Source organism: Eriocheir sinensis, chromosome 39, assembly GCF_024679095.1.
Source record: "Eriocheir sinensis breed Jianghai 21 chromosome 39, ASM2467909v1, whole genome shotgun sequence".
NCBI lineage: Eukaryota > Metazoa > Arthropoda > Malacostraca > Decapoda > Varunidae > Eriocheir > Eriocheir sinensis.
This window is the reverse complement of record NC_066547.1, coordinates 11,747,717-11,764,334: the sequence shown is the minus strand read 5'-3', so window position 1 is coordinate 11,764,334 and position 16,618 is coordinate 11,747,717. Positions and strand designations below refer to the sequence as shown.

Sequence of the window (16,618 nt, the reverse complement as noted above, 5' to 3'; positions counted from 1 at the left end):
TTGACTGATTAACTGACTGACTGACCAACTGACTGACCTATTCCCCATCCGCCGCCTGACCTCTTCTCCACTCGACTGTGATTGAAAAAAAAAAAAAACATCGTGGGTGAGGACGCGATGGGGATTAGAGAGAGAGAGAGAGAGAGAGAGAGAGAGAGAGAGAGAGAGAGAGAGAGAGAGAGAGAGAGAGAGAGAGAGAGAGAAGAGGAAGAGGCCAGTCCTTGGGAAGAGGGGGGAGGCATGACGTGTTGGGACTTACCTGCCCTGACACGCCCACCTGAGCCACGGGGAGGGGGAGGGGGAGGGGGGAGGGGAGGAGTGAGAAAGGGAGGGAGGGAGGGAGAAGAGTGCGTACGTAAGTGAGGGAAGGAGGGAGAAGGAGGAAAAGTGTGAAGAAGGGAGGAAGGGAGAAGAAGGAAGAGATCGAAAGAGTGAGGGAGGGAGGAGAAACATGGAACATGGAAACATGGAAACGCAGGCAACAGAAAGCTTATTGGCTCATTACGAGGTCGCCCGCTTTGGTGATTTAATCTGCTCGACCGCCACATGGGGCTTGAGGAGCAGATGAAAGCCCCTCGTTATTCAGTTTACTCCTGACGCAGCGAAATGACGGTCGATTCTATATTTGAAGGAGTTGATGGTATTCGCATTTACTACTTCTGAGGGAAGATTGTTCCAGTGGCGGATGACTCGGTTTGAAAAGAAAAAGAAGAAGGGGGATAAGGAGGAAAGTGCGGAAGGGAGGAAGAGAAAAGGAGGAGTGAGTGAGGGAGGGAGGGAAGAAGGAGAAAAGTGAGGAAGAGAGGATAGGAAAAAAAGGGAGGGAGGGAGGGAAAAGAAGGGGGAGAAGAAAAGAGTGAATAAGCGAGTGAGGGAGGCAGAGAGGAAGGGAAGGAGGGAGACCATGGAGGAGACAGAGATAAAGAGGGAGGAGGGTGGGAGGGAGAGTGAAGGAGAGAAGGAAGAGTCGTGTGGGAAAGAGACGAAGAAATAAATGATTAAAATGAATAAGAATAAAAACATAAAAAACATAAGGAATGAGAGAATGTAAAGTTATGTAAGGGGAAAATGGGGAGGGAAGGAGAGGAGAAGGGAGTGGCACGAGGATAAGGGACGAAGGGATAAACGATTAGAATGAGTTAGAATAAAAACTTAAGAAAGGAGAGGAGAGAAGGAGGATGGAGAAGGAGAGGGAGGGGCAAGAGGAGCGGTATATGGAAGTCCAGGGTTGGGATGGGTGAAAAGAGAATGGGAAGGGAGAGAAGGGAGGAGGAGATAAAAGGAATGGCTGTGAATGCCAAGAAGGGAATGGAAGATTAGGTGTGAGAGGCGAGAAGGATAGAAGGAAGGAGTGAGGGGAAAGGGAAGGAAGGGGAGGGATTGGTATGAATAGGAAGGTATGGGAGGGAGGAAAGGAATGGGAGAGAATATCAAGGAGGAACCAGGTATGGAAGGCTATGTGTAAAAGGTGAAGGGGATGAGAAGTGGTTATCGGTAAGAGAGAATGGGAGGGATGAAGGGGAGGAGGAGGAGGAGAAGGAAGGAAAAGAGAGGTACAGAAGGATAGGATGGGAGGGGAGGGGAGAGATGAAAGGGAAGAGAAGAATAAAGAGAGATAGGGAAGGAAGGAAGAGGGAAGGAGTGTGGAAAAGAGAATGGGAGGGATAAAGATAGATAAGGAAGGATGGAATAGGAAGGGAAGGAGGAAGAGAGTAAAGATAGAAAAAGGATGAGATAGGATTGGAGGGGTGAAGAGAAGAAGAAGGAGGAGGAGGGTACAGAGAAGTAAGGAAGGGCATGGAGGTAGATGTGATGGGATAAGCGGAAAGGGAAGGAGGAGGAGGATTAAAAATAGGTTTAGGGTATGGTGCGATGGGATAAGGAGGGGGGGGGGATTAAAGGGGGGAATGCACGATTTATGAGGGTGGTTGTAGAATTAGCTAGGTTACGTAAGGGGCGGGTAAGGCTGGGAGGGACGAAGAAGGACGAGGTGGAGGCAGAAGGGAAGAGGAATGGACGAGGTGGAGGTAAATGGAATTGAAGGAGATGCGAGAAGAAATCGAGAGAGGGAGGAAGAAAATGGAGGTAGAGAAAATGGAGAGAAGTTATTGATAAGCAAAGGAGAAATGAAAAGAAGAATAGAGGGAGGAGGAAGGAAGAAGATGGAGACAGAGGAGGTAGGAAGAAGATGGAGACAGAGGAGGTAGGAAGAAGTTATGAATAAGGAACAGAGAAAGGAGGGAGGAGGGAAAGAAGATGGAAAGACGAGGGAGAAGAAGGAGAAAAAAGAAGGCGTTAGGGATAAATTAATAGAAGAAAGGAGAGAGAAGGAAGGAAGAAGTGATGAATAAGGAACAGAGGAAGGAGGAAGGAGGGAAAGAAGATGGAAAGACGAGGGAGAAGGAGGAGGAAAAAGAAGAAGGCGTTAGGGATAAATTAATAGAAGAAAGGAGGAAGAAGGAAGGAAGAAGATGGAGACAGAGGAGGTAGGAAGAAGTTATGAATAAGGAAAAGAGAAAGGAGGAAGGAGGGAAAGAAGATGGAAAAACGAAGGAGAAGAGGGAGGAAAAAGAAGAAGGCGTTGAGTGGGTCGTCATCTTCTTTCCCTCATTATTCATCGCTAAGCATTATCTTCTTGTTTGCTGAGTAAATAAACGAACAGACGAGTAAAGAAAAGAAAACGCGAAGCAGAAAGATGAGAAAAGAACGAAGGACTTAGAGAGAGAGAGAGAGAGAGAGAGAGAGAGAGAGAGAGAGAGAGAGAGAGAGAGAGAGAAGAGAGAAGAGACAGACGGAATTTAATAACATGAAGAAAAGTGATTAAAGAAAACAGCGAAAAGAAAGGAGAATGGCTGGATGAAGGAGAGAAAGAGAAGGGAAGAGAGGGAGGGAGGAAGGAGGCAGGTAATTGAAAGAGGAAGAAAGTGTAGGAAATAAACAGGGAGGGAGTCAGACAATTTAAAGAGAAGGGAGACATAAGATAAAATAGAGAAAGGAGTGAGAGTGGGAGAGAGGGAAGGAAGGAGTGAAGGAAAAAAAAGAGGTAAGAGGGAAAGTGAGTAAGGGAGAGAGTCAGGGAAGAAGAAAAGAAGGAAGAAGAAAAAAAAAAGAAGGGAGTGGGAATGAGAGAAGGAAGGAAGGAAGGTAAAGGGAAACGAAAGGATGGGAGAGAGAGGGAGGGAGGGAGGTAATATTTAGATAGAAGGAAGGAAGGTAGGTGAAAAAAAAGAGAGGAGGGAGTGGGAATGAGAGAGGAAGGAAGGAAAGTAGGTGAAGGAAAACGGAAGGACGGGGGAGAGAGGGAGGGAGGTAATATTTAACTAGAAGGAAGGAAGGAAGGTAGAAGAAAAAAAGAGAGAGGAGGGAGCGGGAACGAGAGAGAAAGAAGGGAGAGGAAGACGGGGAGAGAGGGAGGTAAACTAAAGAGGAGGAATGTATATATAAGAAAAAAATAAAAAAAGAGGGTAAGGGGAGAGAGGAAGAGAGGGCAGGTAATTTAAACAGAAGGGGGGAAGGTATAAGAAAAAGAGAGAAAAAAAGGGAGAGTGGGAGAGGGAGGGTGGGAGGGAACCAGGTAATATTTAAAGGAAGGAAGTTAACGTACGGTCATGATACCCGCTTACCTCACCCTCCCAAGCCCCTGCAGTCCTCCCGCCGTCCGCCAGCCTCACGTCCTTCCCTCCTCCTGTCAGGCGTGTGTGTGTGTGTGTGTGTGGGGGGGGGGGCGCCCCAAGAGAAAGAGTAACCTACACATTACCGGGAGGAGAATGTAGGTGGCGAGAAATACGGAGGAAAGAGGAAGGAATAAACGAGGGAGTATGCGGAAGGAAGCTTGAGAGAGAGAGAGAGAGAGAGAGAGAGAGAGAGAGAGAGAGAGAGAGAGAGAGAGAGAGAGAGAGAGAGAGAGAGAGAGAGGATAAAAATACATTGCCGTGTTAGGGATGGTCAGACAAATAGGTGAAGGTCTGCTGATGAGGGAGGAGGAGGAGGAGGAGGAGGAGGAGGAGGAGGTATGACGCGTGTATGTACCCTGGGCATTGTAGTGTAGGCTGATGCAACTCGTCCGTCCGTGTGTGCGTGTGTGTGTGTGTGTGTGTGTGTGTGTGTGTGTGTGTGTGTCGGGTCAGGTGCGACGCAGTAGAACGACTCAGGTGGGAGGCCGAGACAGGTAGAGAGGGGGGAAGGGAGAGGAGGAGGAGGAGGAGGAGCGAAGGAGGAAGTAAGGGAGAGAGGGAGGTAGGATGGAAGGGAAGGAGGCGAGTATGGAGGCGACTCAGGTGGTGGTAGGAAAGGAACGAAGGAAGGGAGGGAAGGGAGGCAGGGAGAGAAGGGAAGGAAAGGGACTGAGGGAGGGAGGGAGGCAGGCGGCGGTCATTGGCTCCTTGTCCTCAGGTGGCAGCCACGTCGAGGGGGTAAAGTCTACGGGATCGGCTTGCCCGGAATCACTACGCAGGGAAGGGATTTATACCATGGGTCGCATTCTTGTACATTTCGGCACCCAGGCACACATTTGACAAGGCTTACGTAGGAGTTTGGGGCATTTCCAGGGGTAGTTTTATGACCCTGGTGATAGTCTGACCCTTCTTCTGTACCATGAACCTAAGAAACACACATTTGACAAGGCTTACATAGGAGTTTGGGGCATTTCCAGGGGTAGTTTTATGACCCTGGTGATAGTCTGACCCTTCTTCTGTATCATGAACCTAAGAAACACACATTTGACAAGGCTTTCGTAGGAGTTTGGGGCATTTCCAGGGGTAGTTTTGTGACCCTGGTGATAGTCTGACCCTTCTTCTGTATCATGAACCTAAGAAACACACATTTGACAAGGCTTTCGTAGGAGTTTGGGGCATTTCCAGGGGTAGTTTTATGACCCTGGTGATAGTCTGACCCTTCTTCTGTACCATGAACCTAAAAAAAACACTCATTAGAACCCGATGAATCTCTTTTTGGGCTTTGGATATAGTTGATGTGTGAGGCGGGAGTGTCTGGCAATATCGAGCACAGAGTATTCGTATTTGTGTGAACTTGTCATCGTCTTCTGTGCAGTGTTGTTATTGTTGTTTTTGTCATTATCATTATTATTATTATTATTATTATTATTATTATTATTATTATTATTATTATTACTATTATTATTACTACTACTACTATTATTATTATTATTATTATTATTATTATTATTATTAGTAGTAGTAGTAGTAGTAGTAGTAGTAGTAGTAGGAGGAGGAGGAGGAGGAGGAGGAGGAGGACCAAATAGCAGTACTAATATCACTAGCCTAAGAAAAAAAATTACCTCCATCAATATAATCGTATTCTTATGACTTAAAATCACAAAACACGTTCAAACAGCATAGAACAAGAAGCAACATGATTGACACAACGCCAAACACCCCAAAACAAAACAAAAAAACATCACCCTGTATACCAACCAACACCAAACCCACACGCACGCACGCACGCACTAATACGACCCTTTCCCTCCTTGCAGTTCGCCGCTACGACAACGCGACGACCTGCGGCCTGGTGTGGACGGCGAACTTCGTGGCGTACCGGTGTCGAACGTGTGGCATCTCCCCGTGCATGAGCCTGTGTGCCCAGTGCTTCCAGGTGAGGCAGGGAGGAAGGGAGGGGGAAAGAGAGGGAAGGGAGGGAGGGAGGAAGGGAGGGAAGCTAAAATGGGTTAATTGAAGTGAAGAGGTTTTGTGTTAGTAATATATGAACGTGATACTGAAAGCTTTGTGGGAGGAAGTGATGTAAGGAAAGAAGAGTAAGGGGGAATTTAGGGAGTTATGGAGAGGAAAGAGAAAGTAGGGAAAGGAACAGTAAGAGGGGAGATTTATGGGGTAAGGAAAGGAAGAGTAAGAAGGGGAGTGAGGAGAGTAAGAGAGGAAAGAGAAAGTAAGGAATGGAAGAGTAAGAGGGGGAATTTAGAGAGTAAGGAGAGGAAAGAGAAAGTAAGGAAAGGAAGAGTAAGAGGGGGAATTTAGAGAGTAAGGAGATTAAGAGGAAGAGAGGAAAGGAAGAGTAAGAGAAGGAATTTAGGGAGTAAGGAGAGGAAAAGTAAGAGAGGAAAGAGAAAGTAAGGAAAGTAGGAGTAAGCGGGGGAGTAAGGGAGAGAGTGGGAAGGATGTCATGCCCTTTATAAATGGACCGTATTGGCTATCCGGCGGCGACTCGGAGACAAGAACTGTTTTGACTTAACTCGGCTCCTCTTTTATACTTCTGGAAAAATCAATACTGGCTGTCGTTTGGAGCCAAATGTCCAAACGTGGTACCTGCTGGTATTTACCCTTTGCTGGTAAGGTTTTAAGGTTTGCGTCTGTGTGTGGTGTGTGTGACCACTGAGGGGCGAATGTGCCGCGGGCCGCAGTCTCCTGAGCGGCCCAAACAGGAAAACACAGCTAGGAGGCTTTATTTTGATCTAAGAATGATTGAACTTGCTGTTAAATAATTGTTAGTTTAAGAACCTGTAGCTATTTTGACTTTTTTTTCCTACCAGCAAGTACCACGTTTGGACATTTGGCTCCAAACGACAGCCAGTATTAATTTTTCCCGAAATATAAAAGTGGAATTAATTAAGTCAAAACAGTTCTTGTCTCCGAGTCGCCGCCGGATAGCCAATACGGTCCTTTGCTGTAGTACCCGTTTCCTTAGTCCTTCCCTTATACCTTTATCCTGTCTGTACGCTAACCTAACCTATTGTCATTTTCTTATATTGCATCATTCTTCACTTATCTGGTTATCATTTCTTATCATATCCCTTCCTATCTTGTCTACAGTCTCTCTCTCTCTCTCTCTCTCTTCTTTGGTATTATCTGATTCTTAACTTGCATCTTCTCCATCGTCTTTGTTTATTATCTTATTGTCGTTTTTCTTTCATATTTTATCCCTCGTTTTCCCGCCTTATATCTTATCCTGTCGGCTAAATTCTTTCTCTTTTTTTCTTATATTTTCTTGTCCTTCAGTTTTTTTTTGTGTGTTTTTTTTCTCTGTTTCTCTGGTTCCTTCTTTTTATTCGTCCTTCCCTACATTCTTCCCTCTTTTTACTATCCATAAATTTCCATGTTTCTTTTTTTTCCTTCCTTCTCTCCTTCCCTCTTCTCTCTTTTATTGTTATGTTTTCTCTGTTTCTTTGGTTCCTTCTTTTTATTCGTCCCCTTTTTACTATCCATAAATTTTCTTGTTCCTTAGTTTTATTTTCTGTTTTCTTCTTTCCCCTCCTTTCTTCTCTCCTTCCCCTTCCCTCTTCTCTCTTTTATTGTTATGTTTTCTCTGTTTCTCTGGATCCTTCCTTTTTAGTCATCCTTCCTTATTTTCTTTCCCCTTTTTGTTTTTTCTTTGTTTATGTTTTCTTTGTTGCTTTGGTTTCTTCTCTCTACCGGCTTCATGCAGACTCCTTATGTTCTTATGTTATCCGTCCTTCGCTTTTGGTTTCATTTTTCATTCTCGTCTGTTTTCCTTGTTACTCCTATTGCGTTTCATTCCCTATTCTCGTTGTTTCCTTTTTGCCTTTCTTACTTCTTTCCATTTATCTTCGTGTTTTCGGTTCCTCTATTTTGCCATCTCCTATTCTTGTAATCTCCTCTTATCCTTTTCAAATATATAGCTTCCAAATTTACTCCTAGTCAGTATCGCTTTCGTATCTCTTCTCTCCTCCCGCTCTCCTCTTCTCTCCTCTCCTTTCCCTCCCCTCTTCTCTAATCTCCTTCCTCTCCCCTCTTCTTTCCTTCCCCACTCCTCTTCTCTCCTCTCTTTCCCTCCCCTCTTCTCTTATCTCCTTTCCCTCCCCTTTTCTTTCCTTCCCCTCTTCTCTTCTCTCTTTTCCCTCCCCTCTTCTCTTATCTCCTTCCCCTCCCCTCTTCTCTCCTTTCCCTCTCCTCTTCTCTCCTCTCCTTCCCCTCCCCTCTTTTCTCCTTCTCCTCCCCTCTTCTCTCCTTTCCCTCCCCTCTTCTCTTCTCTCCTTCCCCTCCCCTCTTCAATTCTCTCCTTTCCCTCCCCTCTTCTCTTCTCTCCTTCCCCTCCCCTCTTCTCTCCTTCCCCTCCCCTCCCTCCTCCCCTCCCTCCTTCTCTCCTTCCTCTCCTCTTCTCTTCTCTCCTCTCCCTCCCCTCTTTTCTTATCTCGTTCCCCTCCCCTCTTCTCTCCTCTCTCTCCCCTCTTCTCTCTTCACTTATTTTGCTCTCCTATACCTTACTTTATTAGTCCATTTTTTTCTCTTCACTCTTCACATTCACACCGTGCTCTCCCCCTCCCCTTCTTTCTCACTTGCCCTATCTCCTTTTCTTACTTTTTTTTCCTATCGTCCTCTTTGCTTGTTCTCACTCCTCTCCTCTTTTTCTCCTTTCCTACGGTCTTTTTCACACATTCCTTTTTTTTCATTTTTCTATTCCTCCTTTTCTTCGTCTCCTCCTCCGTCTCTTCTGCTGCTTCACTCTCCTCCTCCTCCTCCTCCTCCTCTGCTGAATCCCTCTCCTCTTCGTTTCTTCTTCCGTTCCATTTCCTTAACGTGACTCACCCATCTCTGAAATTGTCTCTTAGCAATTTTTTTTTTTCTTCCTTCTTTCCTCGTCACCGGTTCCCCTCTTACCAGGTCTTGTTCACTCTTCTGCTCTCCTCTTTACTTCTCTTTTCATTCCTCTTTCGTAGCTTTTCTCTTTAGGTGCCCTCTTTGTTTGCTCTTCCTTGTCTCCTTTCTTTTTTTTATTATCTCTAAACCTTTCTCTTATCTTCCTTCACCAACTGTCTTCTTTCACTTCACGTTCTAATCTTCCCTCTTTCTCCTACTGTTCCTTCCCTTTTCTTCTTCCTCTTTTGTTTCCTCTTATGTTGCTTGTCGTCTCTCTTCCCACTCCCCTCTTTCACACACACACACACACACACACACACACACACACACACACACACACACACACACACGCACACGGAACATATAATTCATCTTTTCACAGACTTGTCAAAATTAATTATCGGTAGACTGGTTGTTTGATCTCTCTCCCCCCCCCATCACCCCCCCACCCCACTCTCATGACTTACGCCCTGTGTTTGTGTGTACCGGCAGGAGGGAAACCACGAAGGACACGACTTCAACATGTTCAGGTCACAGGCGGGCGGCGCGTGCGACTGCGGCAACTCGGCGGTCATGAAGGAGTCGGGGTGAGTCACACTGAAGGAATCGGGGCGGACCACATTGAAGGAGTCGGGGCGGGTCACCTTGCCGACTCCTGTGGCCACTACCAACACCTGTATCATTGTTGTTTGGTGTTTATTGTTTTGTTTTTATGTGTGTTTGGTTTCTTTTATTATTTTCTATTTTATTTATTTTTGGGGGCAGCTGATTCTGTTAGTGTTTTGTTTTTATGTGTGTTTTGTTTTCTTATGTTATTCTCTATTTTTTTTTTTTTTTTTTTTTGCAGCTGAGTGTTATTGTTTTGTTTTCTTTTATTATTCCTTATTTTTGGGGGAGGCAGCTGAGTGTGTTATTGTTTTGTTTTTGTGTGTTTTGTTTCTTTTATTATTCCTTATTTTTGGGGGAGGCAGCTGAGTCTGTTATTGTTTTGTTTTTATGTGTGTTTTGTTTTCTTTTATTATTTTCTTATTTTTTTGCCACCTGAGTCTTATTGTTTTGTTTTGGTTTTCGCTTCACACGGTCGTTTTTTTTCTGTCATACCGTTCTCCTTCATCATCATTTTGTCTTTTTATCACGTTTTCTCACTTCACCCACACTTCCGGCATTGTCAAACCACCACCTCTTCCTCTTCTCTTCCCTTCCCATGACCTCCTCTATTCTCATTCCTCCACCTCACACCTCCTCCTCTACTCTCATTCCTTCTCTTTATAGCAGCTTCTCTTCCCTTCCCATCACCTCCTCCATTCTCATTCCTCCACCTCACACCTCCTCTACTTTCATTCCTTCTTCTTATAGCAGCTTCTCTTCCCTTCCCATCACCTCCTCCATTCTCATTTCCCCACCTAACACCTCCTCCTCTACTCTCATTCCTTCTCCTTATAGCAGCTTCTCTTCCCTTCCCATCACCTCCTCCATTCTCATTTCCCCACCTAACACCTCCTCCTCTACTCTCATTTCTTCTTATACCAGCTTTTCTTCCCTTCCCATCACCTCCTCCATTCTCATTTCTCCATGTCACACCTCCTCTACTCATCTCTTCTCCTTATACCAGCTTCTCTTCTCTCTCTTCCCTTCACATAATACCACCACCTTGTCCCACTTCTTCCCTTCGCATAATACCACTTCCGCCTCTCTCCCATCACATCATACCACCTTCTCTACTCTCCTTCTCTCAACTCATCCCACCTTCTCCATTCTCCCTTCCTGTCACATCACACCACTTTCTCCTCTCTCCCATCTCTTCACATTATATCACCTCTTCTCCCCCTTACATCACATCAATGCACCTCATAGCTCCTCCTCCCTCCTTTCCCATCACATCTCACTCCTTCCTCTTCTCCCTCTCACCCCTCACTATCTCCCTCACATCAGTGCACCTCACACCCCTTCCTTTCCTCTGCCCTCCCTTCATATCACACTGCCTCCTTCTCTCTCCATCCATTCACATCACACCCCCTTTTCTACATGTCCTCACCCCACACCATCTCCCTCATATCAGTGCACCTCACACCCCTTCCTCTCCTCCTCTACCCTCCTCTCAGCCCACATGGCCTCACACCCTTCTCGCCACAGGTTCTGTCACCGGCACGGGTCGCAGGCGCAGCTCAACAAGCCTGAGGTGCCGCCCGACCTGCTGGCCCTCGCTGACGCCCTCATGCCCAGGATATTCCTCCGCTTTGTCCAGCACTGTCGAGACCACAGGTATGTTTTCCTTCACGGAGGATTTGTTCAGGGAAAGAGCTTTGTAGGGGTGACTGCTTGAATCTCTTTTGTTCTGTAAAGTTCACTTGTGATTTGTTATTTTCTTTTAATTTCTATTTTTCATATTTTCTCTTCACACAAGTGCCATTAATTTTATTTTTCACAACCACCACCTACATCATTACCACCGACTGTTGCCTGTTGCAGCTCTGAGTCGCTGGACCAGGTGCTGGAGGCGATGGAGGAGGCAGCGCTGTTCCTGGACCTGTTGCAGGAGCTGAGTCGCCTCGGAGCAGCCATGAGGAAAACAATGACCAAGTCCCTCTGTAACCCAAAGGTGAGCTTAGTCCTCAAACCCAGTGGAGGCAGGGCAACATAAGCTTAGCTCAAAGAGTGTTTAACAGTACAACTATACACACACACACACACAAAAAAAAAAATAAGACGGAAGTTGGATCACAGGACAGAAAAGAATCCTTCTGGAGCAGACGAGAGACTTCCTGAGGGACCAGAAAATAAGAATGATTAAGGATAGAATGTCAGGGTGGAGGGAAGTAACGAGTGAAGCTCTTCAGGACTTTGTTCTGTTGCCTGTAATGTTTCTGATTTATATAAGTGACATTGCAGAAGAAATTAATAAGTCTGCAATATTGTTTGGTGATGATGCCCAAATCATAAGGAAATAAACTATCTTTTCTCTACACATAGGGACAGTTACATCTTTCTTTCAGTCCTCTGGTATCACCTCTCCGTTTTCATGCAATTTTGCAGAACAGCAACGATGATCCTTGTACTCTTAAATACTAAAGTTCATGATTCATTCAGTCACGTTAGCTCAGTTCCTATTAACACCATTTTTTTCCAGGTTTACCATGAGCTAACTCGCGTTTCATCACGGCATCAGGACTCTGAATACCTCACTCAGAGCAAGAAGTCCTATGAGGAGGCACTCAATAGTATTCCCTTTGGAGAGGTCCCACCGGGATATGAGGGTAAGTCTGGTGGTGCTGTGGGGCAAGCTGTGATGTTAGGGGCAGGTGCTGAAGTACTTTTTTTATACACCTGTAGTGCTGCAGGGTAGGTGCTTAGTGCAGTGGCTGTCTGTTGAGCTGTGTTCTAATGATGAATGCTGTGGTGTGCTGTGGGTAGATGCCAAGTCACATTACAAGTCAGGTGCTGAAATTTGTGCCTGGGCAGGTTCTGTGGTTGACTGTTGGTGTGTTGCTGCAGGGAGGTGTGAGACAGAGTGATGGAGAGAGATTTTTTCTTTTATTATGGTATAGTCATGCTTTAATGTTTTATGTTGCTCAGATTAGTACATTTCTTGAGAAAATATTTAAAGTTTTAGTGCTTTAAGACTTGAGACATGCTTCTTTTTAATTCTTTCATCTGTTTGAGGTGAGCCATGTTTGGTAATTAATGTTTTCTTTTCTCCAGATGTGGCCACCCTAAATGGGCCTCTTGTCCACAAGACTTTTTTAGATGAAATAGTGTTTTGGACAGTCAAGTTTGAGTTCCCCCAAAAGTTAGTGTGTCTGCTCCTGAACATGCTGCCAGACACTGAGTATGAGGTGAGAGTGTTGGACGTGTGGGATGCAAGTGAAGTGGTCTGTATAGTCGTAAGTTACTGATTTTTTTCCATTATCAACACTTGTCTTGAGCTTTCAAAAACATAGTACAGTTGTACTCACTACTTTTATCAGAGTAAATGGCTGTACTTTGTCTTGACAATCTTAGCTACTTAATATTAAGGTGTACATAGCTCCTATACAGTGCTTCAAATGATGTAGGCATAAACATTCTCAATTCTAAATTGCTTACGTTGTTTATGTTGATGAAACAGAGTTGCATCTTTGTCAATACAAAACTTGCTTTTAGATGCCAGACCTTCATTAGACCCTGAAGCATTTTATGGTCATTGACAGTAACTGTAATGTGGTCACAAACATTGTCAGGATCTGGCATAACAGTTTTCATGTAAATGGCATTTAATGCATTGGGTGGTCTGATTCACTGGCCAGTACTTCTTTCCTTGTGCAGGAAACAAAATCTTGGTGATGGTGATAGTGGTAATTACTTTGAATTATTGCTTTTTCATTTCTTTGGGGTTATGTAAAGTGTTGCAGGCTTTTTTCACAACTTAGCTTGGACATTACAAAACTAAGCATTTCAGGTTTTATTACCCACCATTCATGTCAGCTTGCATTTCAGGTTTTATTACCCACCATTCATGTCAGCTTTCCTTCTCCCTGTTGCAGGATGCCTTTGCAAAGGCCTTTGTGCAGCACTACAGCCGCATCTCTGTCATGTTGGTGCAGAGCACAGACTCAGAGACGCTAAGTAATCGTGTGGTGCACGTGTCTGTGCAGCTGTTCTCTGATCAGGACCTGGCCTATCGCATGACTGACTCCTTTCACCTCCTCCATGTCATGATTGTCAGCCTTAAGAACATGATGAAGTCCATCTGCGTGCCATCAACTCTCCATGGTGGGTTCCTGGGGTGTTTGTGTGGGGTCTGTTGAGGTACAGAAGCATAGATGTTCAGGCCACAAGACCTTAAGGTCCAGACCAGATGCAGTGTTTCTAAACGTAGGTGTAATAATATCAGATAGCTACTGTGATGCTGCATCTCTGCCTAAGTAAATGAATCAATCAAGAACTGCATAAGGTGGGAGCTTATTCCATTCTCATACAAGAACATTGGTGGAAAAGAAGTTGCTGTAATGTGAATTTATTTTTTCACATTTAGTTTAACACCCTTACATCTCATTCACATTGCGTCATTTATTATACACAATGTAGTCATCCACATTGGTGAAGTCATTAAGTATTGTAAAACCTTTGATTAGTTTCTCTTGGGGGCAGCATTTCTCAAGAAGAAACATAAAGACTCAACAGCTTTCCTTTCAGAGATTATTGCACAAGGAAAATAAATAACTGATATAGGGGAGGCTCAAGGGCTTGTTTGATTAAATAGAAACTGGAAACTGTCAGGAGCTGCCTGGCATAGGCTGTGTGGCCTCTTATAATCTCTACATATCCTTGTGTATCCGTGTGTGACTAGAGGCACACGGCAGATACTAATAGAAACATTTGGCAAAGACCTGCGTCCTGTACTGAAATAATGCAGCAGGCTGATGATGATGATGAGGGTGAAGAAGTTACTCCACAAAACTGCTGTTAGTTATACCTTTACTCTTTCTGCAGACAAGATGCAAAATACTCATCGTGTGGTCAACTGTGCAAACCATGTCATGAAGGACCACTGCTACTGGCCGCTGGTGTCAGACCTCAACAACGTTCTGTCTCACAAAGCTATCGCTGTCAAGTTTATGAGTGACCATCGCCTCATCCAGGAGTGGTTCTCATTCCTCTCAATGTTTCAAGGTAAGTGTTACAGATTTTTTCCCATTTAGTTCTATGCAACCTGTTTTGTGTTTTTTTGTATGTTTTTTGTTGTCAAATACGCTTTAGTGGCCGTTGCTCTATTCACTTTTTTTATTATTCTTTCCTGTCTCAAGGGAAAATCTATCATGTTATGAGATATCTGACTGTAATTTAAATTGTTTCCAACAGTTTGAGGTCTATTTACAAACCCTGACTTCTGTTACTTTCTGTAACTTGATATTGTGATCATCATCCTGTATACTTTGGCTTTATTGTAAGTGAAGATTATCTCGAGCTCCTCTTGTGAGCATTTAGGGGACTGGAGTTACAAACTTCTAACAAATGAGTGGAATAAAACTTTACCATTTAAACATTTATTTAGTGGCAATCGTAATGATAATTGCTGAAGAAACTATTGTGATTACATGATGCTAATGATAGTGACTTTAATAATGAATTGTTAACCCTCAGGAATGAATGTCAATGTAAGGGAGTTAACGCAGCACGTAGAGTTTGAGCCTCAGACGTACTACGCGGCCTTCAGTGCAGAGCTGGAGGCATCGGCGTCTCCCATGTGGGCGCTGGTCTCTCACCTGCGGGACTCAGACACGTGGCACTACACCTTTTCAGTGCTGCGGGAGTGCCTGCACGCCCTCAGCTCCTGGTTCAATGCTGTTGGCTTCTCTCACTCAGATCTGGTGAGTGGTGAATGATGTGACTGATTATTGTTTGTTGTATGCCTTTGTTCAAAATACAAAAGCAGCCAACATTTGATCTTTCATTTAGTGTTTCAAAAGAGATACGAGCTGATAAGAATAAATCTCTTGGGAAATCAGAAAGAATGGTGTGTCAAAACCCTTTCTGTACCCTAGGCTATCCTCTGGTGCTGGAGATATTTTTCACAAAGATTCATCACATACACATGCATAAGTCTATCGGAGGATGTTTATGAACACATTGAGCAATCTAGATAGGTTCATGCCAAGGTTTCTTATCCAGATCATTCCCCATCCCAGCTATTTTGTTGAAGATTTACACAAAATTTTTGGAATGGGTCATTGCATTTCACTTGTACTCATTCAGTTTTTGTTGTGTCACTCAAACTTCAGAATGGCAAATCAATAATTTCAACCGTCTTTCAACAGGGCAATCCATACCAGGTGTCCTTCCACTTGCCACTGCACAGGTACTACTCAGTGTTCATGTGCCAGGCAGTGAAGGCTCAGGGGGCACTGTTGAGTGAAGTGCTGCCGTCACAGGACCTGCTGCATCACATCATGGTGCACCCACTCAGGCTGCAGGTATGTAAAGTGTACCTCTGTGTGTGCGTGCGTATGTGTGTGCATGCGTGCGTGCGTGAAAATGGGAACACCAACATTATTTAATGACAAGGGTATAGATGTGATCCTTATGTTCCCATTGATATAAAGATTCTGAATACATATAACATTTTTTTTTTTTTTTTTTTTCTAGAGCAGTTTGTAGCAGGTGTGATATTTCTCCTTACATGGTATTTATTTGTATAAAACATTATGATGTCCTTTTTTCCAGGCTGCTTTCTATGAAATCCTAAGTGGCATGTGGGTAAGAAATGGGCTGCAGATCAAGGGGCAGGCCATGACATACATCCAGTGCCACTTCTGTAACTCCATGGTGGATGCTGACCTGTACCTGCTCCAGATCTGTGCTGGGGAGCTTCCCGCTGACAACTTCATCCTCACTGTGCTGGACAGGTGAGGTCATTTGTTCATCCTGCTTCCTAGGTAGTATAGAGTACAGCAATAATCAGTGTGTTATGAAAGAATCATTTTTTGTATCATTTATAGATGTTTATCACAATGTTATCATGTCTTCCATCCATCCAGGTTTCATGTGCTGGAATCCCTAAGTGTGTCTCCGAGGGCATCCAACAGCTTCCTGGACTCTGAGCATGAGATGACCATTTTGGAGTCCTGCCTCACCTTTCTTGCCACACTCATGACTGTGCGGACCAACATCGGTAAGGAGACATCACCTAAGCATGGCATACTATGAGAGGGTCAGCAGAGTTATGTCCACCCTCCAGTTCTGACATTCAGTTATCTTTAGGGAGTAGTCAACATGGCTTTGGTAACAGGCATTGTAATGTACATACTCTGTGATGAAAACTATTCACCCATCAGACCCATTCTTTGACATTTCTTTGGGGCTATTATCATAACACTGGTTAGAATCTACCACCATGCTTTGCCCACCCACTAGTTCACTCTTTGATAATCCTCTTGGCAAGCCTCCAAAGCCCCTCTCCCAAAAAATGAGTTATGATTTTCTGCTTGTGAAAGGAAACCTCAAAAAAAATATTATAAATGTTAGTTAAAATGCCACTGTTGCACCACTTCTTAAACAAGTGCAATATCTATATG

At 44.3% G+C, this 16,618-nt stretch overlaps 1 protein-coding gene across 2 annotated transcripts in view; it reads left to right on the top strand.

Annotated features, from left to right (window-relative positions):
- LOC127008997 (E3 ubiquitin-protein ligase Ubr3-like) overlaps positions 1–16,618 on the top strand; it is a 144,613-nt gene that overhangs the window by 110,218 nt on the left and 17,777 nt on the right. The window contains exons 4-15 of one of the 2 annotated variants that reach the window (XM_050881569.1): positions 5,492–5,610; positions 9,060–9,154; positions 10,701–10,829; positions 11,037–11,166; positions 11,695–11,821; positions 12,267–12,400; positions 13,088–13,316; positions 14,037–14,216; positions 14,688–14,914; positions 15,362–15,517; positions 15,768–15,949; positions 16,082–16,215. In XM_050881569.1, the coding sequence (XP_050737526.1) occupies positions 5,492–5,610; positions 9,060–9,154; positions 10,701–10,829; positions 11,037–11,166; positions 11,695–11,821; positions 12,267–12,400; positions 13,088–13,316; positions 14,037–14,216; positions 14,688–14,914; positions 15,362–15,517; positions 15,768–15,949; positions 16,082–16,215 (1,842 nt within the window). Of the gene's footprint in view, positions 1–5,491; positions 5,611–9,059; positions 9,155–10,700; positions 10,830–11,036; positions 11,167–11,694; positions 11,822–12,266; positions 12,449–13,087; positions 13,317–14,036; positions 14,217–14,687; positions 14,915–15,361; positions 15,518–15,767; positions 15,950–16,081; positions 16,216–16,618 lie in introns of both variants that reach the window. The other variant, XM_050881568.1, reaches the window with a different exon arrangement.